The 24,920-nt window shown below is 37.5% G+C and overlaps 1 protein-coding gene across 8 annotated transcripts in view; it reads left to right on the top strand.

Annotated features, from left to right (window-relative positions):
• Window positions 1-24,920, top strand: part of LOC136828892 (sushi, von Willebrand factor type A, EGF and pentraxin domain-containing protein 1-like) — a 757,486-nt gene that overhangs the window by 676,416 nt on the left and 56,150 nt on the right. For all 8 annotated transcript variants that reach the window (XM_067087200.1, XM_067087201.1, XM_067087203.1 and 5 more), the window contains exons 6-7: window positions 21,326-21,517; window positions 24,092-24,268. In XM_067087200.1, the coding sequence (XP_066943301.1) occupies window positions 21,326-21,517; window positions 24,092-24,268 (369 nt within the window). The remainder of the gene's footprint in view (window positions 1-21,325; window positions 21,518-24,091; window positions 24,269-24,920) is intronic.

Raw genomic sequence — 24,920 nt, 5'->3', positions numbered from 1 at the left:
TACAGTATATATGTATGTATGTGTGCATGTACATATATGTGTGTATGTATGTGTGTGCGTAATTAGAACTTTTTGATGGACAGCCGGTTCTACTGACAGCAAAACATACAAGGGTTCTTTCATGCATTTAATTCCTCCACATACTTTATAATCATGATGACATACAAACATATTATAAAAAGTCGGCCTCTCGCTGTTACTTTGAAAACTGGAACAACGTGAACAGTACACAGCATCTTGGATGAGAGGTTTCTAATAATCCTTCACAAATCATCCTCTCTCTCTCTCTCTCTCTCTCTCTCTCTCTCTCTCTCTCTCTCTCTCTCTCTCTCTCTCTCTCTCTCTCCTTGACCTATTCTTTCATCTCTCCAAGCACCTGGTTTTTCCACTTGGAAAGGAGACAAGAATTTGAAACGAATTTGACACATTTATGATTTATGTTCCATTGTTTTTATTGCTTCGGGTTTTCCAGAGAGGAAAGAAGTTTTAGGAAATTTTGGCCAGAATTCCTCTCGCTATTTTATTTTACTCCTTACTTGTTCCTTGAGAATGTCGATATTTTATCAGATATGTATAGCAATCTGTCTTGGATAAATTGGTCAGAGATGCGCAACGCGGCCGTCCTATAGAAGCAGAAGAATTGAAATATGTACCTTTGCGCTTTAAAATAATTGCACTGATATTTTTGCATGGATGGTGTGTTAGCAATGCTGTTATAGTTTCGTCGTGCTAAGGTTAGCATAATAATCATGTTTGATAAATACATATATGACGTGAATAAGACTAATGTTAATGATGATAACAGCTGAATTTGATCGTTATAAAGGCAATATTTTCTTGGGATATTTACTGAATAACCAACCGGTTCCAGTGCCAAGTCATTAGACCAAACTTTCGTAAGTGAAATCAGATCGAATTCTTGGGATATACAGTATTGGGAAATGGAAAATTGAGATGCTGTAATGAAAATATTTTATAATTATTCCCGTATTTATGGGCGTATGATGAGGATGCATAAAAATGTAGTTTCATATATATGTGTATGCGATTTATATACTAAATATATATATGTACTTATATTTATATACTGTATATATATGTATGTATGTATGTGTATATATATATATATATATATATATATATATATATATATATATATATATATATATATATATATATATATATATATATATATATATATATATATATATATATATATATATATATATAAGATAGATAATATCTCACAATATTTTATATTTGTCTCATTATTTTTGTGTTAATATCATCGTGTAATTAAGGCGTGTTTTCATCCCGTTTTTCTCTATTTCTGTAGTTCTTGAAATTTTCAGCCGATTTTGGAGGTTAATGTATTTATACTTTATTTCCTTTCAGATTTTGTGATTTATATGAGTTTTTTTTTTTTTTACTAATTTTAATTATTGCCATCATCATTTCTTGTCACTGTTGATTTATACTACTTCATTCGCTGATGTCCTTGACCTTCCGAAGCTGCCAAAGGGATAGAAAGTGATAACTAAATCTGCCATTACTTCTTGTAATTAGGGGTATCTCATTTTATGATTCCAAGTTTATCGTCTTGTGTAGTCGACTCATGCACGTAATTATTGTCCTGCTGCATACAGGGTAGATTTCTGAGCATTTTTTGTTTTCTGTAAAAGAAAACTATTGTGCCGGCTTTGCCTGTCCTTCCGCACTTTTTCTGTCCGCCCTCAGATCTTAAAAAGTGCTGTGGCTAGAGGGCTGCAAATTGGTATTTGGGTCATCCACCCTCCAATCATCAAACACACCAAATTGCAGCCCTACAGCCTCAGTAGTTTTTATTTTATTTAAGGTGAAAGTTGGCCATGATCGTGTCTTTGGCACGGCTATAGGTGCCAACAACACAGGCCACCACCGGGCCGTGGCTGAAAGTTTCATGGGCCGCGGCTGAGAGTTTCATACAGCATTATACGCTGTACAGAAAAAACTATTGCGCCGAAGAAGCCTCGGCTGATTTTTTACTTGTTTTTTATTACCCTTGTTATTTTATGCTCTTTAATTTTTCTTTCATCGTTGCATTGCGTCCTGTCTTTTGGGGAAATATTCGTGCTTAGGATTACATGTTAGAGCAGTGTTCGTTTTATTTTATTCTTTCGTCATTTTGTTAACACTGAATTCTGGTTTGTTGGCAAAATGTGGCCTGGAATTCTTTTGTTCTTTTGCTGTTACTGCGCCCGAAAGTGGCCTGAGGTATTCTTTGTTGTTTCGGTGTTTTAACCGTTTTATGTCACCTGAGCTAGAAGCAGGTGAGCTCTACGAATCGAAGTTTGTCCTTCGTCCTTCTGTTGGTACGTTTGTTTGTCTGGTACCGACCTTCACATTTTCAACTTCTCCAGAACCACTGCAGTTCTAACCAAAGCTGGCACAAATCATCATCGGCCAAAAGGAAATTCAAATTTTCCTCCTTCCAGTGGGACACATTAATGTGTGAAAATGGGTGGAAACATTAAAAACCTTTCTCCGGAATTGCTTGGCTAGGGACGACAAAACCTACACTGAAGTTTCTTATGTAATGTAGATTAAAGTTTGTTTCTCACCACGGCTCAAAACCATTACAGGGATGGATCGGAACAAAATCATAATCATAAACTTGCGAGTGGAGCAGGGTGGCTCAGATGAGGTATGTGGCCAATGGGGCCTCTTGTTTGTGTTTAAATATTACCAGAATGTGAACTGGATGCTGATTTTCATTATTATTTGATCACCACTCTCCCTTTTTTTTTTCTTCTTAATAAAAAAACGCTTCAAGGTTTAACCTTTGGTTTCCGTACTTCAGAGGTTGTTGTTATTTTGTCACCACTCCCCCCCCCTTTTTTTTTTTTTTTCTTTAAAAACAACGCTTCAAGTTTTAACCTTTGTTTTCCGTACTTCAGAGGTTGCTGTTCACATATCTGGAATCTTTGCAATTTATTTCTTCTTCTAATCAATTCCTTTTGGAGCAGTTGGTTTTTTCTTCTCATGGATTATCTCTAGCTTTCTCTCTATTTCTTATTAAACATTTTTTTCGCCTGTTGACTCCAAGTCTTATCATATTGTTGCACTCCTCTCTTTCATCACTGAATCTTTGATGTGAAAATCATTTGCATCTCTTTTGATAGAATTCTCCCTCCCTCTCTTTCTGGCTACCCTTTATTCTGCATCATTTCTCTTACGTCGTTTCTGTTTCCCCTCGTTTTCAATTTTGCAACATCTGATCGGGTACTTTTCTTCCATCCTCACTCCATCTCTCCCTTTCCATCTTGTTTACATCTTTCACTTCCCCCGCATTTGCTCTTCGCCGTGTTTGCTCCCCTTCCCAATCGTTCCATTCTGTGCCTCTCGGTTCTTCCTCCTCCTGTCCTCCTCATCCCTCCTCCCCCTATCACCCCTACCCACCCTCCAGCTCTCGTCCTACTCCTCCTCCTCCTCCTCCTCCTCCTCCCTCCTCCTCCTCCTCATCCCCCACTGCCCCCACCCTCCAGCTCTCCTCCTCCTCCTGTCATCTCCTCCCCCCACCCTCCAGCATCCCCACCCACTCCTCCTCCTCCTCCTCCTCCTCCTCCTCCTCCTCTCCGCCCCCACCCTCCAGCTCTCTCCTCCTCCTCCTCCTCCTCCTCCTCCTCCTCCTCCTCCTCCTCCTCCTCCTCCTCCTCCTCCTCCTCCTCCTCTGTCATCCCCCCCACCCTCCAGCTCCTCCTCCTCCCTCTCCTCACCCCTCCTCCTCCTCCTCCTCCTCTTCCTCCTCCTGTCCAGCCCCCCACCGCTCTCTCCTCCTCCTCCTCTCCTCCTCCCTCCTCCCCCCACCCTCCAGCTCTCGTCTTCCTCCTCCTCTCCTCCTCCTCCTCCTCCTCCTCCTCCTCCCTCCTCCTCTCCTCCTGTCATCCCCACCCTCCCATCCCCCACCCCCTCCAGCTCTCGTCCTCCTCCTCCGCCTCCTCCTCCTCCTCCTCCTCTTCCTCCTCCTCCTCCTCCTCCTCCTCCTCCTCCTCCCCCTGTCATCCCTGTCATCCCCACCCCACCCTCTCCTCCTCCTCCTCCTCCTCCCCCTCACTCCACCTCCTCCTGTCATCGCCCCCCCACCCTCCAGCTCTCCTCCTCCTCCTCCTCCTGTCATCCCCACCCACCCTCCAGCTCTCCTCCTCCTCCCTCCTCCTGTCATCCCCACCCACCCTCCAGCTCTCGTCCTCCTCCTCTTCCTCCTCCTCCTCCTCCTCCTCCCCTGTCATCCCCACCCACCCTCCAGCTCTCGTCCTCCTCCTCCTCTTCCTCCTCCTCCCCACCCACCCTCCACCTCCTCCTCCTCCTTCTTCCTCCTCCCTCCCTCCTCCTCCTCCCCCTCTGTCATCCCCACCCACCCTCCAGCTCTCGTCCTACACCTCCTCCTCCTCCTCCTCCACCACCACCCCACGGGGCACCTCATTAACCTTCTTATCAAAAATTAAATCTTTATTGAATGCTTCTACTCCAGAATGGCCCCTGATGGGACACTGCGATGGTTCTTCGATCTCCAAAAGAGAGAAGTGTCTCTTACCTTTAAGGAAGCCCCAGAGAGAGAGAGAAAAGGTGTTCTCTTCTCACCCATCGGACCTGACAGACTCACAGACACACACCCACACACACCCGCACCCAAACACACGCATAGACGCTGACATTTCGACAGATGGTCTGATAGGTGAAAGGAGACACTGCTCTACTCAGCAGTTTTCGAAAGTGAGGGATACGGAGAGTGAGTTGTTTGTTGATGTTTAAGGAAGGCAGAACAGAAAAAAATAGGTCGTATTTTGTGCAGGAGGAAAGAAGAACGATAATGATGCCCCCACCCCAAATGAAGCTGTGAAATTTGACTTTTGTTATCTTGTATGTTTCTTTTCATTTCGTCTTTCTTTTCCAATCGGCAGTCTTTTAGACCCCGTAAATTTCCTGCTTCTGCTTCACAAATTACTAGAATTACTGTTTTTAATGCTGCTGTCACTACTAAATAAAAATGCTGCACGGCTGTAATCAGTCATTCATTTTCTTGTATAGATCTGCAGCACATAAGTATTCATAAATCCAAGGAAATCTCATACTTTTCTGAGTCAGAAATATACGAACGTAGTCACTGATGTTTGTTAAGGCTTTTGGCTATGTTCTGACTCATACATTAATACATTTCCACCTCTTTTATGGTGATATTACTGCGGTGATGTTGGTCATGTGACCTTTGAAAAACTCCAAGACTTAGTGAGTAAAAGTTTTGGTTAGATTTTATCTGCTCATACATTCATTTCACAGTAGGCCCAAATTATGCATGATTATAATAATAATAATCATTGTTTTAATTACTAATAATTGCCAACCAGTGCTTTTATTGCTAATATTATCAACCCGACCACTGATTCAAAATATATAACGTCTTTTGAGGGTTCAAAAGTGTTCTTGATAATTCCCAAGAATAGAAGACGACTGCAAATGGCCTTAAACAGGCCTGGCAATATTTTTGAACAGGCCTGGTCCCTCAACAAGTAGGCAATTCAACTCCCAGAAATCAAGAACTTGAAAATGAAGTCCTAAAGCATAATTCGCCAAGGAACAAGGTAATAATTCAATAGGAATCAGGATCCCTCGGAATTTAATTCTGGTGAAAACTTAATTGTTTAATTTTGGCGCTGAACTTGCATGGTTAAAGTCAGTTCAAGCGAGCAGACCCAAATGTCGCTTCAGAGGATTTCGCTTTGGAGATGCGAAGTTGCTTGATTATGTGAAACTTTAGCAGTATCCTGCAGAAATGCTATTACGATAATAAAGTTTGTCAACGTTGCAATGTTTAATCGAATGAAAACGAATTCGTGTATATATTGGATGTAAAATAACCTAATTACGAGAGAAAACAAATGTTCTATTTAGTGATATCAAAGTTATTTCATTTGCAAAAAAAAAAAAATTTACTTAGGTTTTTAATAGGAACTTTTTCATTTGCAATTCATGAAAGGTAGAATTGTTTCATTCGTATTTCATGAACTGATTAGTTTGTTAATTTGCTGCCAGTGGAACGAATTAATTATTTTAAATCAGGTTTCTCTAGTGACATCCCGATGCCTTAGTTTATTGCCTTTTAGTTGTTTGCTGTGAATTTAACTGTTCCTTAATACTGGTTTTCTTTCCTGTAAAGGGCGTAGGGGGTTTAGTGCCTCCAGTGCACCTCATGGGGTGCACAGTAGGTATTACTTAAGGCTCTTTGCAGCGTCCATTTGGCCCCTAGCTGCAACCGCCTTCATTCCTTTTACTGTACCTCCTTTCATATTCTCTTTATTCTGTCTTATTTCCCTCCCTCTCCTAACAGTTGTTTCATAGTACAACTGCGATGTTTCCGTTCTGACACACCTCCCAGACCTTTTTACTGTCAATTTCAGTTTCATCGCTGAATGACCTCATAGGTCCCAGCTCTTGGCTTTGGCGTAAATTCTATATTCTATCCTATTCCTACCATTGCTTACATAAACGTGAAGGCCTCTACAAGATATCCCCACCCGACCAGGGGTGAAACCATTCTCCATCTAGTCTTACTGCTCATACATCGGTTATGGCTGAAGTCCTTGATTTTGTATGTCACGTATTTATTAGCAGTGTGGATTCTGGAAGGTGTGTTCTGCAAGTGACCTCTAATCATTTTATACTTATAAAGTTAAATGTGAAAAATAAAATGCTTCTAGAAATTTCTTTGGATAATTTTCTGTCTCTAATCCCTCTGCGAAATTGTAACACCAAATATTACATTCACTCAGATACTTAGTGGAAATCAAGTTAGTGGAAATCACAAACTTGAGAGTCAGCCGACTCGGTCAGTTCTTAACACCTTTCACTGGTAAAGCCCAGAAACTTATAACCTTCTTCCATTGTTCCTGAATGCTTTAGTTCATTTCTGACAAAGACTTAAGCTGAATTAAACGTTTAAGAAAATGTCCAATTTTATTTTAGAGGAAACGAAATCCCTCCGTTTAGTTTAAAAGGAGCGAGAACGTGTGGGCAATTCAACCCCGACTAAACCGAGCGACTTGCCGAAAACCCCACAAGTGAACCTAATGAAAATGAGACTTCCCGTGCGAGGCGAAGTTTCTTAATGCAGTAAAACTCAATGAAAATTAATTGCTTAATTTAGTTCGTCTTCATTTGGCCACTTCCCTCGTCCCTCATTCCGCGCTCTCGTATCATCTTAATTATAACTGGCAAATTAACTTTGGGAAAAATACGAGCGTCTTTTTTTTTTTTTCCTTTTCCTCCTCCTCCTCCTCCTCCTCCTCCTCCTCCTCCTCCTCCTCCTCCTCCTCCTCCTCCTCCGCCGAATTTTTCTTCAGTTATTCATCTCTAGATAATTTGCAGCGATTATCCCCGACAGAAATATTCGGTGAAATATTATGCAATTAGATTTAATGAATCCGTTTTATTTCCCATTTCCGTTCGTTTTCAATGGAAGTCGCCAGGCTATTAGGGAGAATAAAGAGTGGCAATTATACCTCGTTTCCTGAATGTCTTCTTTTGAATAACGTGCGATGTGCAGAGAAATTATCTTTTTTTTTTTTTTTTTTTTTTTTTTCGGGAAGTTTGGGGGGGAGGGGGGATGTGTGTCCTCTTTGGAGCCAGATCTGGTACTGCTCTCCAGTCTCACAGCAGAAATATTTAGGGATGAGGTTGCTACCCAAACGGGAGCCGACAACCACTTGGGTCGATTGCACCCTAAACAAGGTCGCTGTATATAAATAATTTATATGTAATTTATATATATATATATATATATATATATATATATATATATATATATATATATATATATATATATATATATATATATATATAGATAGATAGATAGATAGATAGATAGATAGATATGTGTGTTTGTTTGTGTGTGTGTGTGTTTGTGTGTTCATTTAAATCAAGCGATGAAAGAGAGGAACGTTGTATATTGAAAGCAAAAATCTGTACAAGTAAGATTTGCCTGCATGCATACATAAAGCTTCCATTTACTGTTATAATTTTTATATTACGAAAGGCAGGAGATTTTATTCTCTGAATATATCGTTCTTTTATTCTCCCTTAGCTTTAAATATAGTCATTTTAACCTTCATATGTTTATATATATATATATATATATATATATATATATATATATATATATATATATATATATATATATATATATATGCAGATTTCGTTGAATTCAATGGCTTTTTGGTTGTTGATCAACATTTTATTCGTTTCACAATACTTTCCAAATCTTCTACGTTCTTCAAAGTGTAGTTGATGGATAAAGAAACGAAGAAAGAGTGGACGATAACAGGTCGGTAAAAGAAAAAGAATGTATTTTTCAGAATTTGGTCGGAAGGGAGAGAGCGAAACCTAGAAATGGCTAGCTAGATGGGCTGAATAAAGGAAGAGTCTTCACATCCAGGCAGTGCAATAGTATTCCTCCGATCGCCGTAAAAGGCGCTAATCCTCAGATTATATGGCTGGAATGCTGCTGCTGCTGCTCTCTCTCTCTCTCTCTCTCTCTCTCTCTCTCTCTCTCTCTCTCTCTCTCTCTCTCTCTCTCTTCAAACAGACCCTTGAAAATTCTCTCTTCCTCTCAGTTGGAGAATCTCTCTCTCTCTCTCTCTCTCTCTCTCTCTCTCTCTCTCTCTCTCTTCAGTTGAAAATTCTCCTCTTCCTCTCAGTAGGAGTCCTCTCTCTCTCTCTCTCTCTCTCTCTCTCTCTCTCTCTCTCTCTCTCTCTCTCTCTCTCTCTTCGAACAGACCCTTGAAAATTCTCCTCTTCCTCTCAGTTGGAGAATCTCTCTCTCTCTCTCTCTCTCTCTCTCTCTCTCTCTCTCTCTCTCTCTCTCTCTCTCTCTCTTCAACAGACCCTTGAGAAATTCTCCTCTTCATCTCAGTTGTAGAACTCATTAGTAGAAGTTTCTGACACTCTTGTGATGAAGATCTCTCTCTCTCTCTCTCTCTCTCTCTCTCTCTCTCTCTCTCTCTCTCTCTCTCTCTCTCTTCAAACAGACCCTTGAAAATTCTCCTCTTCCTCTCAGTAGGAGAATCTCTCTCTCTCTCTCTCTCTCTCTCTCTCTCTCTCTCTCTCTCTCTCTCTCTCTCTCTCTCTCTCTCTTCGAACAGACCCTTGAAAATTCTCCTCTTCATCTCAGTTGTAGAATCTCTCTCTCTCTCTCTCTCTCTCTCTCTCTCTCTCGAACAGACCTTGTTGAAATTCTCCTCTTCTCTCTCAGTTGGAGAATTCTCTCATCTCTCTCTCTCTCTCTCTCTCTCTCTCTCTCTCTCTCTCTCTCTCTCTCTCTCTCTCTCTCTTCGAACAGACCCTTGGAAATTCTCCTCTTCCTCTCAGTTGTAGAATCTCTCTCTCTCTCTCTCTCTCTCTCTCTCTCTCTCTCTCTCTCTCTCTCTCTCTCTCTCTCAGTTGTAAGAATCTCTCCTCTCTTCGAACAGACCCTTGGAAATTCTCCTCTTCCTCTCAGTTGTAGAATCTCTCTCTCTCTCTCTCTCTCTCTCTCTCTCTCTCTCTCTCTCTCTCTCTCTCTCTCTCTCTCTCTCTCTCTTCGAACAGACCCTTGGAAATTCTCCTCTTCCTCTCAGTTTCTCCAACTCTTACATTCTCCATTCTTCCTGTTTCTCTTGCATCCACCAGGTTTGGACCAGATGATTTATTTGCTTGGTATATAAGAGCCAAGAGCGTATTAAATAGTGAGGAACGTAGATATACGAGGAAAATTCAGTGAAAATGTTGGTCTGAAATGGTATAATCACAGAGAAGTATTTCCAGGATGAGATGGAAAAGGCGTAGGATCAGAGAGGCTTTAATGTCCTGAAAGCACGAGAGCGCTTGCGTTATAGAGGTGAGTGGTGTAGTGTGTGTGTGGGGTAGTTCTGGAATTTTTCTGCTCAGGTAGTCCGATGTTGATTTTGCGGTTAAATGATAAAACTGGCAGTGAATATTTGTTTTTCTGTAGTCTATCTTTTGGGGCAACGGAGTTATTGGGAAAAAAATTTTTTGGGCGTGAATTCGTTTTTTCTAGCATGGAGTGACTGAAACACGCACAAATAAACACACACACACACACAATAATCACTGTGACATTTGTACTTTAGCTGTTGAATCGGGAATGAAACTCTTGGGCGGAAAACTTCAAGGATATTAGCCGTTTTCTACACCTTCAGAGAAGACTCATCCGCAGCACATTGAACGTCATCACAATTACTACGCAAACTATTCTTCTCGGTAGTTTCGACCTTCCTTCTTAAGTTTACATGCAAGGCCCACATTTCACTTCCATTAAGAAAAGTTGGCTCAACAAGCCTTTCATACTAGGTCATCAGATAGCAAGTATATCGAATACATCTCAGTATTCCCTAACGAAAAACACTGAAATGATTGCCGTCCAAGGGTTGGCTCTCAAGCCCAAATTTCATAATCCAAGCAAACTCCACTTTTCTCCTGCCGCACTTGATAGTTTTACCCCGCGTGACGCTGGCCCGAACCCCAGTTGGTGTAGGCCTACATCTTAGTGGAAGTAGCATTTAGCCAAAAGGGAGCCTCGTTGGCTGATGAGTCGAACATTCTATTGTATTCTTTCACCCATCCCCAGGTTCCTCCTGACACTACAAGCGTCCTCTCTCTTATCTCTGCACTTTTAGCTAACCCAGAGGCTATCACTCTGTCCTTCAAGTTCCTTAGACACATTTGCCACCTTTTCAGCATTATCTCACTATTTATCAAAACATTCACCTTTCCCTCTAACAAATCAGCTGTAATGCATTTCTTCTTTTCTGCATTTCATCTACATTCACTCAAAACTCCAATACTTTCATTTCATTCCTGCTTTGGTTTGAGGCAATATCAGTGCTTAGTATGAGGCTGCGAACTCTATGTCCCAGCTTGTTTGGTGGCTCCCACCACGCAGGGTGGGATTGCCGTTGGCTTCAGAATAGGCTTATCTATAATTCGGGTGACATTTCCTCCAACCAAGGGACCACAATATTTTACAGGACGATCCTCTTCCATGAGACACATCATATCTGTACCCATTTGTCAGGGCAGCAATGTTTAAATTATACCGCTATTGGAGCAAACTCACTTATTCAGATACTCAGATAATAGACTGACCTGAGTCGGTGGTGGGGCCTTTTCATATGAGGCTACAGGCAACCACTGACCTCAAAGGGGAAGGCTCATCCTCCATTTAGGGACACTCCCCCCTCCCCCACCCCCAATGGGTGTATAAGCCTTCACTAGATGCTCCTACATTGAGAAACAGTGGCTTAGAATTCCAAGTCATTGGGAATTCCTGCGGCGGCAGTGTCCAGGTAGTTCCGTTCATTACCTCTGCTGGAGCAATTCGTTTTAATTGGTTGACCGCCACTCGTGCGCGCGCTCACACACACATACTTACACACGTGTGTGTGTGCGTGTGTGTACAGAGAGAGAGAGAGAGAGAGAGAGAGAGAGATATTTTAAACTACATTGCATTAGTTCATCAATAACTAACATGTGCTTACACACGTGTGTGTGTGCGTGTGTGCAGAGAGAGAGAGAGAGAGAGAGAGAGAGAGAGAGAGAGATTTAACACTACATTACATTAGTTCATCAATAACTAACACATACACACACGTGTGTGTGTGTGTGTGTGCGCGTGTACAGGGAGAGATAGAGAGAGAGATATTTTAAGCTACATTGCATCAGTTCATCAGTAACTATCACATACTTACACCTGCGTGTGTGTATGCAGGGAGAGAGAGAGAGAGAGAGATATTTTAAACTACATTGCATCAGTCCATCAATAACTAACGTTCCTAGGAAAGGATTGAGTATAATTTTGCTGGATTATGACAAGACTGATATAGAGAAGTATTATAATTTCGACTCACGGTAGTCTCCGTGATCTATCGCGAGGGGATTCTTTCACGATAAACCGTTTGTAATGTAAACCGCCGTATTTTCAAACGTCGGTGTAATTAATAGTTAATGGATCGCAGATGACTTGCCAGGAATTCATTACGGACATAACAGCCTGTTCCATCGCAGCTAATTGCTTTCTTTACCCTTGGCATTTAGTTAAGAAAAATTGCTCGAACACTTTGGGAATAATCGACCTATGGTGGAACCACATGCTAATTAAACTGTGTTTACAGGGATCTTGCTTATGAGTTTTTTTTTTGGGGGTGGGTGGGTGTGTGTGTTTGCAAATAAACCACTGAACCTGTTACTGGAAATGTACTTATTATTGATATAATCCAGTTTATGTAATGTGTGTTTATATATGTATATAATATATATATATATATATATATATATATATATATATATATATATATATATATATATATATATATATATATATATATATACATGTACATATATGTGTGTGGATGTTTTTGTATGTATAAGAGCACGTTAAACGAAGAAGAAGAAGAAGTATGTGTATGTATACACATATACAAATGTGTGCAAGGCCTTGTCCCATGTTTCTGACTAAAACTGTGATGTTAAACAATAATTTCAAGATCTAATTTCAGCAAGATTGCGTAAGAACTGTAATTTGCACCTGCATCATGATGGTGCCCAGTGTTGCATGATGTGCAATTGTATTTTGTCGAGAAAATAACGGGTTAAGCCTCCCCCCTCCCTGACTTCAGAACCTCCCGTTCTAAAAATATTGAAAGTTAACAGGCCACAACTGGCCACACATTTTTAATCTTTTTCCCTTTTTTGTATTTTTAAAGACATTTCAAGAATTATCTTTCAGTTACAAGATCGGTATTTACTTACATATGCGTGCGATTCTCTATTTTTACTGTCCTGTTCTTGAGATATATGGTCCTGCCTGCTATTTCTGTCTGTCAGTATAGAGAAAAATTCTTTTATCTTCCGCTCCTCTTCCCCTGTCTTCTTATCCTTGTCTTCACAGAGTAAGACATATCGCCGAAAGATGTCTGGGCCGAGAGGCGAATGGGCGAGTTTTGGAACCAGGCAATTCTCTGATGGAACTGACCTCGGCTCCTTTGTTGTCAAGATCCGTTCTTTATCGACCACAGAAAGGGGAATCAAAGGCCTCCTTTTCATTTCAATCTTAAAGGCGTATTGACGCATTTCAAAGAACGCCTCCGCGTCCGTTTGGACGGGTCTTTTGTAATCTCTATGAGGAATATTCACTGTTTGTTAATGTTTTGATGACGAGGGTGGCTATCTTCAATTTTCTTTTTTCTTTTTTTATGGCTGATGTTGGTGTTGCTGTGGTTATTAGTAGTAATGATTGTAATACTGTTGATACTCTGATCATTACCATCCTTCCTTGTGTTATTATCAAAAAAATAACAACAATGATGCTAAACTACAATCGTCAGCGCTTGTTAAATAATACGTCTTAAATTTCCTTTATAATTGATATTATGTTACTTCATTGCTGTAACCATTCGCAGAAAAAGGAATTAGAGTTGTATTAGGCTTGGAACTATGGATAACCGTCCACCCAAATGTTGTGTGCGTAAATTTGCATTGCATAAGACTTATAAGAAATATGTTTTTAGAAGAAAAGCTGAAATCTGCTGAAATTTGCAAGTTGAACATCTAATATGGTATGTCTGTGAGTATATATATATATATATATACATATATATATATATATATACATATATATATATATATATATATATATATATATATATATATATATATATATATATATATATATATGGGAATAACAACACAATTCCGTGTGGAACATAAATTTCTGAATCACATTCCTTGGGTACAGTTGTACTCAGGTTCCAACTTCTTTTATGACTTGTGTGGCCTGGTTGGCAGCGCTCTGGGCTTTCATTTGAGAGACCTGGGTTCGATCCTGATGTAAGTCAGAAATTTATATATATATATATATATATATATATATATATATATATATATATTATATATATATATATATATATATATATATACATATATATATTATAAACCGCGAACCATACTTAGGTATGGAAAAATTTCTTGTCGTAAAATGTTTCAACAGGAAAATATTCAATCCAATAACAGATGATGGGTGAAAATTTCCTCTCTTTTTCCATTAGTCTGTTGGGCCTTTCGAGTTGAACGCGGATGTAATAAAGTTGCCTGTCATGATTCATACTTGCAATAAATCTCGACTCCTCAAAACTTTTATCATATTTCCACATGATAAAGGACTCGCTGTTAGCTGTGATAACCGTTCGCCATCACTTACGGAAACATATCATTCCGGATCACGGCACTGAAGATATGCATGAGGGAGCGCTAGAAAGTAGCGTTTGCAAGTTACGTGAGTTGCAGTTTGGTGATGATTTGTTTTTTATTTTTAGTATTCTTATATATTGTTTAGCTACTGAAATTTTTTTTAAATTATATCATATACATACTGTGTGTGTTTATGTATATGTATATATATATATATATATATATATATATATATATATATATATATATATATATGCACTGGAAATTATTTAATATTATATATGGTTTAGCTACTGGAAAAATAACAAAAAACTATATATATATATATATATATATATATATATATATATATATATATATGTGTGTGTGTGTGTGTGTGTGTGTGTGTGTGCTTTTATTTTTAGTATTCTTATATGGTTTAGCTACTGAAAAATAACAAAAGTTATATATTAGTTTATATATGTATACGTATATATATATATATATATATATATATATATATATATATATATATATATATATATATATATACATATATAGATATATATGCAAATATTATATACATATACTTATATATATATAGGGTATTTGAAAATTACAGATTGCTCATTTTGACTGGAAATGGCCACCCTGCAAGCTTAGGTTTATTTTCTGTATATTCTCCAAGAATGTCTTCGTAAAGCCACTAGTATCCAATGTTAGTCCAGGAAAATATAAGGACGAAATAATCTAACATCTAAAGGGATCAAAAGGTTTTCCTACGCCAGGAAAATCTTACCCTCGGTGAAAGAGAGAAAGACAGACACGGGAAAGAACAGGTGAAAGAAAGAAAGACTGAGAGAGCGAATGAACAGGCGTGCAAAACAAAGAGAAAACAAAAGGATGCACATAAATCCCGAGGAAAAGAGACGGGAGATAAGGACAAGTCAGAAGGCCGCCCGTTGAAGAGCTTATTAGGGGGAAAATTATGGGTGTTTGTCCCGGGGCTTCCATAGGGCAGAGTTTACCTTGGCGCGGGGTAAATCAGTTTTATTAGGAGGCAACTGTTACTCCCAGACAGCTTTAGGGGACTTTCCATATTTAGGGGCCGGGGTGATAACGTAGAATGTTTATATGCAGCAGCAATAAAGGCGGAGACAAGTTGAAAGTGATGTCAAATTAAGGTAGGTGCGAATTCACTCATTTAGGTTTAGGTGGATGTGGAAGTCGTTTGTATTTAATGAGGACTTTTTTTTTTTTTAGGGAAAGTGGAACCACTCCCAGTTAGGGAAACTCTTGATGCTTTATATACATTATATACATACATACATACATGTATATATATATATATATATATATATATATATATATATATATATATATATATATATATATATATATATATATATATATATATAATGTACAGTACATAAAGCATCAAGCATTTCCCTAGATGGCTAACTGGCAGTGGTTCCACATAAAAAAAACAGAACAATGGTCACTGCTGCATTGTGGATGAATCTTTTGCGCAGAAAACTTTTACAACATTAGAAGCTAATTATATCTACACTGAAAGTTCATCAGCAGCACGTTAAAGCCCTCAACATACCATTCACTCTTAATCTTTCCATATCAATACATCCTCTGTGCTATTTCGTTAGTCCTAAAACCTCCGAATTATACACTTCCTTATTTTTTTTACACATTATCTTGCCAAACATTCTCAAAACACTGAAGCGTTCTTTCACCTTCACCCAACCTTTCACTACTACGTATTTTCACATTTCTCACCCTTTCAACACTTTCAAAGTCTCTTGTTAGTCTCTTGCAAATACAGTACCCTGTTTCACTCTTTGCTTCAACTATTCTGTAACTCTCTTCCTTTGTCATCTTTCCATTATTCATAATATATATTCTCTTGAGTACCTGTGCAAATCTGGCCATTCTTCCACCATCCAGAGTAACATCTATTTCTGTATCATCCTGGTTTATCCAAATAGTTTTTCTCTTGCTCTCATTGTTATTCTTAAATTTTTGCACTTGCAAAGAATTTTTCACTCATTCAATAGTTTATGCAGATGAAGATAAAGATTTTTTTTATGGACAGATGCCCTTCTTGACTGAAACCCTCCTTTCTTATCTGTGCTTTAGACAGGCACTGAGTTGGCTTGCTTTCCTCCTCCCCCTACCAGTGGCTACGTTGTTTGAGTGTAGTAGATAACCTTTTTGAAATTTCATGTTAATTTTTTTAATAGAAATTGCAATGGCCTCTGCTATGGGAGCCTATTAGATATCGGCTCTGTTTGAACGATTGTGGTCCCTTGAGTAAGAGAGGTCTAGTCCTGGACATAGGTCTTGAATTTCAGTGGAAGATGGCGCCTTAATTTCTATAATACGGAAAACGTCTTCACACTCAGGTGGTGGGATGGCCAACGTAGCTTTGAGGGATTCATAAGTCGCTATTAACCACAGCAATTTAAATGAAGAGAGATTGCCGTTTGTAGTTGGTAAAGATGACTTTAGGTTATGGTAGTTGAAGACTGAGTACCGAACCTTCCCAGGAGTTAAAATAAGTAATTATTGTCAAATGATATTTTTAATTTTAAAGGTTATAATATCATTTTTAATGTTGTTGCTGACAAGACAGCCGACCTAATGCCTACAAAGATCTGATTTAATGAAAAGGAAAAAGAATTAAGAATAGGAAAATATATGACACTCATGCACGCCTATAATGAAAGCAAAAATAGAAAAGATTAAACGGAAGCACTGAATATAAAAGAAGAGTAAAAGAGTAATTAAAAGTAAGTTCATCGAGTCATGTTATCTAAAGCAAGTGCAGAGAAACTTGCAGCGCCAGTTCCAAAGACCAGGATATAAATAAATAAGTCAAGGAAGGTTGGAAATTTGTGAATGTTTTACGAGAGAAGCAACAGGGAATATCCAGTGGTTGTTCGTCATGACAGTTATATTATAGATATATATATATATATATATATATATATATATATATATATATATATATATATATATATATATATATATATATATATATATATATATAATATAAATATTTTATATATATCAAAAGTAAAGTTTTTAGAGGAAATGATGTAGTATTGACCGTTTGTTTTATTCTCTCACATTATTATTATTATTATTATTATTATTATTATTATTATTATTATTATTATTATTATTATTACTTAGCACTTGACATTATTAATGGCAGTAGAAGCTGGATGGATAGAAGCATTATTACAGAATTTCATTTTCCCTCAGTTGCAGTATAATTTTAGAAAAAGAGAGAATGTCGCTTCCTCACTGGGAGTAGTCAGAGTCGAAATAATTTTCCCCTTTCCTTTGAATTGGAATCATTTTATTCCCTCCCGTACTCATCTGCTAATGATTAGGAGTTGATGAATTGGGGAAATGGCATTAAACGCCCCCTTTCCACCCCCACCCCCCGCTTCCCCTGAAAACGGTCCATCCCCGACGCAAGGGATTATCATAAAAAAAAAATTTTGTACGACGCAAGAGAAATACAGATTTTAATGCGAATATTGTACACTCTCTTTAACTTTTCATGGCGTATGGGTACCAATATATTCTTTCCCTTTTCATCGGTCATTGTTAGAGACTGGTATGGTAGAGGCCTAGTTCAAAAATGTTTTTGCTTGCCTGCCTTGTATTTGTTCATGATATTTAGTTATTATAACAGGGCATCATGGATAGTATTACTGTATTTAATATAGTCTTTATTATTCAGTGTTTATTCCGTCTTAACCAACAGTAATGCAGACATTTTCAATGAGATCCTTCTCAAACACTTTTATTTTAACATATAAGAAGTATGCAAAGGTTTAATTATTTTCAAAGAGGTTTCAGATTCAAAGAAATGAATCCTGAGTTAGGCTCACATTTATAGACTGAAATGTATTTTATTTATCATTAGGATTCTGACTAGAGAAAAAACTTGAGGTAGATTCTTAAGATGCTGCATCATCTAATGTTGCTTTGCCAGCAGAGGTGATGGAATAAAGATCAATAGCATTTGGTGAAAATTATTACTAACTCTTTTATAAGACCTAATTTCCTCTTTGCAGAATAAGTCCTAATTTCGTCTTTTCAAATTAAGACCTAATTCCTCTTGTCAGAATATGGCCTAATTTCCGCTTTTCACAATAAGACCTAATTTTCTCTGTTCAGAATAAGTCCTAATTTCCTCTTTTCAGGATAAGATAATTTCCCCTTTTCAAAATAAAACAGTTTCCTCCTTTCAGAATAAGACCTAATTCCCCTCCCCCACTTTTTTTAATAAGAACCATTTTTTTCCTCTTTTCAGAATACGATGTAATTTCCTCTTTTCAGAAGAAGACCTAACTTCTTATTTTCAGAATAAGACCTAATTTCCTCTTTTCAGAGTAAGACCTAATTTTCTCTTTTCAGAATAAAACAATTTCCTATTCTTCAGAATAAGGCCTAATTTCCCCTCGTTTTTTTAGAATAAGATCAGTTTTTTCCTCTTTTCAGAAGAAGACCTAACTTCTTATTTTCAGAATAAGACCTAATTTCTTCTTTTCAGAATAAGACCTAATTTCCTCTTTTCAGAATAAGACCTAATTTTTATCCTTGTACTCCAGTCGAAGTACTTATAATTTTTATGACAGCGGCCGCTATAGATGCATTCTACAAAGATAAGGTTTAGATGTGTTACAAGAAAGATTAAGTTTTCGTATGGCCAGAAGGTAAATAAGGCTTTATAATTTCTGTGGGCAGGAAATGTTAATTATTTCCTCATAACAGCTTCGGGTACTTAAGAAGTATTCTCGCTAGAGGCAAAAACTTAACCCATTTTGTTTTGATTCTCTCTCTCTCTCTCTCTCTCTCTCTCTCTCTCTCTCTCTCTCTCTCTCTCTCTCTCTCTCGTTATTGTCATAGTTGGTGCTGTTTAGTTTTGTACATGTATTCATACCGAAATTATACACTCACACACACACACACACACACACACACACACATATATATATATATATATATATATATATATATATATATATATATATATATATATATATATATATATATATATATATACATACAGTGAGAGAGATGCTGGGTACTAGAACGCAAAATATGCTTGCAATATACCTGCACGTTTTGAGCAAAAATGAACGGCAAACCAGAAATAAAAAACGCTCACTCTGCAATGAAGAAATAATGCGTTGATTAGAAATAAGACAGAATTAAAGTGTCGTCCTATCATTTGCACCGATTCCATGACTCCTTATTTCATTCTCACTGCAAGTTCAGATTAAGGCCTTTGGTTCAGGTGCAGTATTTCACGCCCTTTTCTTTCCAGCCAAGCATCGAAGCAGAGAGAGAGAGAGAGAGAGAGAGAGAGAGAGAGAGAGAGAGAATGATGAATGAAAGCGATCGTTTTTCAAGAATGATGAATGAAACCCTCTACGTTTTAACATGTTCAGATCCTTCTACTGTAAATGTATCTGGTAACATTTGTTCAGATCATTTCTAACGTAAATGTATCTGCATGTAAAGTTATATTATATATATATATATATATATATATATATATATATATATATATATATTCATAATATATATATATATATATATATATATCATAATATTATATATATATATGTAAATATATATATATATATATATATATATATATATATATATATATATATATATATATATATACATACACATATACTCGTACGTATATATATGTGTCAGTGTGTATTTGTACCAAAAGCCTGGAAAAATTTAATACATCGTCATAGGTTAACAAAGCCAGTTTTTAAATGTGTCATGATAAAAACAAACCAGCAATAGCAGTGATAAGAATAGCACCTAAAATTGCACGTTAACAAAAGAACACTCAATGTCATTTCCCAGAATAAACAATGCTTCCCAACAATAGCTCAATAACTCTTTCTGGGAATAAAATTTTGTTACCGCCGATTGGCATTCCTGCTGAATTTATTGTGGTGTTTGATGGCACAATTACCGACCACCATTTGTAATCTCAGTGTGTTATGAGTTGGGGGTTTTGTCATGCAATGAATTTAATATATATAATAATATTTCAGGTCTGACGATCGACGGTTTTAACATCTGTGCATATTTTGTTTTCTGTGATAATCTGATGTGCTTTTGCCCTCGTTTCAACGTAGCATTAATTTAAAGGGTATAAAATAGATTGTTTTATAGATCTATTCACTTGTGTATGTGTTTGTATGTGTAATGTTTGGGAAATATCCACATTTATGGTTGAAATTTAGGCCGTAATCAGGATCAGCTAATGGTATAGATTAGCGTAATGGTTTTATTCTGCTGATCCTGGGAGATAAGTGGGAAGATAGGTAATCTTTGCTTTAATAAAAAATAATAATTCTTTAGGCGTTCTAGACATTTAGGTGTGAGAACGCTATCGGCTTAATTGGTCTGAGTAGTTTTCTCGACGCTAGATTTTTGCAACATTCTTTTGATATGTTACTTTTTATATAATGTCTTAAATTAAGGGTTAGTATTAAATGTAGCTTTTTTTCCTGACTGATGCATCATTTGTAGGATCCCTTATCCTTTACACTAAAGCACCATCTAATCTCCACAGACATTCTAGGATCCTTTAAATCTTATGGTCCTGTCTTTTCCCAAACACGATAATAAATAACCCCAGCTATACTCTCTCTCTCTCTCTCTCTCTCTCTCTCTCTCTCTCTCTCTCTCTCTCTCTCTCTCTCTGTCTATCCATCTATTTCAATATCACTTTCTTAGTATTAAAAGGGCTCTGAGATAATATCCTTCCGTAAGAACAGTTTTCATAATGAAGATGCCACTTTATTTTGGGGCAGGATCGTAAAGATGACAAGGTTATTACGATGCGGAAATTGTTTTCTACAGGGCAATCTGAGAGAGAGAGAGAGAGAGGAAAGAGAGAGAAGAGAGAGAGACTTTCTTCCTCTCACTCTTACCCTCCCCCGCTCCCAGAATCATGAGCTAGTGCTTCATTCACTGTCATTTTTTCTTCTTCTTCTTACAGTGTACTGTACGGACCCACCTGTGTTCCCTAATGCCCGCCACAATGGCCTGACAGGTCAGACGCGGTTCGAGGTCAACAAGACGCTGGCTTACTCCTGCTACGAAGGGTACATCACGACCGGTTTCGACAGGGCCAAGTGCCTCCTATACAACAACACCATGCAGTGGTTCGGTCCAGAGATTCACTGCGAACGTAAGTGCTTTATTATTATTATTATTATTATTATTATTATTATTATTATTATTATTATTATTATTATTATTATTATCCGTTGTTAAGTTTAGCAGCTTAAAGAAGATGTTTCTTGACATTCCCCCAAAATTGTTATTTTCGTCATAGGTTTTGTTGACAATAATTTCAACCGCAATTTTAGGAATGCAAAAGAAATCTCTTCTTTAAACTACTAAACGTAACAACAGACTATTATTATTATTATTATTATTATTATTATTATTATTATTATTATTATTGGAAGGAAGGAAGTAGACCCTCTCTAAGCATGTCCTGTTAAAACTCAGTATAAGATTAATTCCTGCAAACATGTTTGTCCGCCCAGGGCGGACAAACATGTTTGCAGGAGGAGGTTGATGTGTTATGTCACCCCTACCCTCCCGATCCCCTACCCACCCCGCAGCCCATCCGGATTATTATTATAATTATTATTATTATTATTATTATTATTATTATTATTATTATTATTATTATTCATTTTAATCTTCATTTGTGCGTGGCTGTTTGATGATGGTTTTGAGGAATATCTATCAATTAATTGCTGTCAGATTTGGGGGAACCATATGATGGGCACATAAATCATAGTGTTATTAATACGTAACGGAAAATGTGTCACCGTTGTTTTTGCAATTTAGGGCTGTAAATTTCATTACATACAAAATGAGAGATGGGTGAAATTAATGATGGTTGCCAGCTATGGTAAGCAACAGGTTTCTCTTTTTCTCATGTATAAATATATATATATATATATATATATATATATATATGTATGTATAAAACTGGATGTATGTATGTATTTATGTGTGTGCATGTGTGTGTGTTCCGGCATAACTCTGAAACGCATCGAGGAATTTCAACCAGACTTGGTATGCATATGACTTACTATCTAGAAAAGAATACTGTGGGGGTAAGACATCACCAGCACCAAGGGGCATCAAAGGGGGTGGGGGTGGGAAGGGCTTCCATGAAATGGGGCTGGTTCTGCCCATAGACTTAGTAACTAAATAAACTCTAAGAACTTATCATACCTCATTTCAGTATACATATGACTTACTATCTGGAAAAGAATACTGTGAGGGTAAGACATCACTGGCACCAAAAGGGGTGAGGGTGGGAAGGGGAGTGACATTTAAAAACTAACGGAAAACGACAGATATTAGTGTCTAATTCATAGTTTTCGAGGTCGCTGAGGTGATTAGTGACACTCTCGACCCCCTTTAAGTCCAAGTTCAGCCCCGATAGGGATAGGGGTGAGAAGGGATGAAATATAAAATGTCAAAACTGTTGGGACAATGTAAAGAGGAAGCAAGTGAGAGTAGAGGGGATGTAACGGAGGACAGGGAGAAGAGTGAGAAGGAGAGAAGTGAGAGAGTAGAGGGGTGTGTTAGGGAGGAGAAAGAGGGAAAGAGTAATGGAGAGTTGGAGAGAGAGAGAGAGAGAGAGAGAAAGAGTGAGAGGAGAGAGAAGTGAGAGGGAGGAGAGAGAGAGAGCAGAGGGTGTGTTAGGGGAGATGAAATAGGGAAAGAGTGTTAGGGAGGAATAAGAGGGAAAGAGAGGAGACTTGGAGAGAGAGAGTTTATCGATTATCATTCAAAGTTTCCCGGACAGCGCCGGGTTGGTCAACTAGTGTGTGTATATATATATATATATGTATATAATGTTAACATCACCATCCTATGTGACGTTTTATTTTACAACTTTAGATGAACAAAAGTTGCAGTGTTTGTGTGGCTTTTTCATTTGATATATTACTCTTATAAAATTTTCTATTTCTCTATGGTTTCATACTTTATTCTAATGATTACATCAACGTGTAAATGAAACCTGTTAACTTTACAGATGTGTAATTAACTCGCTTTGTTTTCCAGTAGGTAGCACTAACCCGTGTAGGCTGCGCCTTTCTGCATTTCACCCACTACACTGAAACTCTAACCCAAAAGAGCATTGTATGCTAAATAGAAGCTGAACTTTGTTTAGAGCATAGCCTCTGACGTTGTTTTAATATAGGGATACATATGTAAATGCTTTTTATGGCTTTATCTTAACAAATATTTCTTGGAAGAATGATTTGATAATTAATTGGAGGAGCTGCGAGAAATAATAATGAGAGTAACATTACATCGAACTATTTTTTTTTTCTTTGTTCTCATAAAACATTAATTTTTGCCCTCATCAAACGATGAATGGAAGAAAGATAGAGCGGAAAGCGTAAATTCAATTAGGACAGTCGCTCTATTTTCTGAAAAAAAAAAATAATTATTATTAGAAAATAATTATCAGAAGAGGATGATAGCTAGAAATAGCCGAGTGAAGCCCTAATTAAATTCTTCAGTACGATAGATGCTGCGGAATTTTGAAGTCAACCAAAGATTCCATAACGGCCTTTTGAAATTACTAAAGCTAATAATGGCAAATAAAAGGGGTCCGCTGGAGGACAAAATAAGGACTTATTTATAAATAGGACTTACAAAAATGGACCTGGATGTCATGATGGTAATAAAGTTTTTTTTTTTTTTTTTTTTTTTTTTTTTGCAGCCAAGATCTGCGGTGACCCAGGCGAAATCCCGAATGGGTTCAAGGAAGGGTCCTGTTTCGCCTTTTCCTGCCGAGTCACCTACCACTGCCGGCCCGGGTTCGAGTTGGTCGGGAGGAACACGTACTATTGTCAGCACGATGGAACCTGGAACCCGAAGGAGCTGCCCACTTGTAACCGTGAGTCAGCTTCTTTCCAATTCCTTTCTCCATTGATAACATTTTTTTAACAGTGACCAGTAACCAGTAGACTTACAGTGATAACATTTTTTAACACTAACCAGTAGAGTTACAGTGATAACATTTTTTAACACTGTAACCAGTAGAGTTACAGTGATAACATTTTTTCAACACTGTAACCAATAGAGTTACAGTGATAACATTTTTTTAACACTGTAACCAGTAGAGTTACAGTGATAACATTTTTTTTGTAGAAAATGTAACCAGTAGAGTTACAGCGATAACATTTTTTAACACTGAAACCAGTACAGTTACAGTGATAACATTTTTTAAACTGTAACCAATAGAGTTACAGTGATAACAATTTTTTAACACTGTAACCAGTAGAGTTACAGTAATAACATTTTTTGCACTATAACCAGTAGAGTTCTTTCCTTATTTTTCCCGTATTTAATTTTTTATGACTTTGCCAAAAGAATGTAGATTTGCTCCCATTTGCTCCCATCTCTCCTCTCCCGCTGTTTTTCATTTTGTGTCCATCACTTTCTGAAAATATAACCATTAAAAATCTTTTTTTTAAGTTCACATCATCGTCTTTATGACTGTCTGGCAGTTTTGTTTATATTAATGACGTTACTGATGTTACCGTCGA

The sequence above is a fragment of the Macrobrachium rosenbergii genome, chromosome 43 (assembly GCF_040412425.1).
Source record: "Macrobrachium rosenbergii isolate ZJJX-2024 chromosome 43, ASM4041242v1, whole genome shotgun sequence".
Taxonomy (NCBI): Eukaryota; Metazoa; Arthropoda; class Malacostraca; order Decapoda; family Palaemonidae; genus Macrobrachium; species Macrobrachium rosenbergii.
This window is presented reverse-complemented; position numbering and strand designations above follow the sequence as displayed.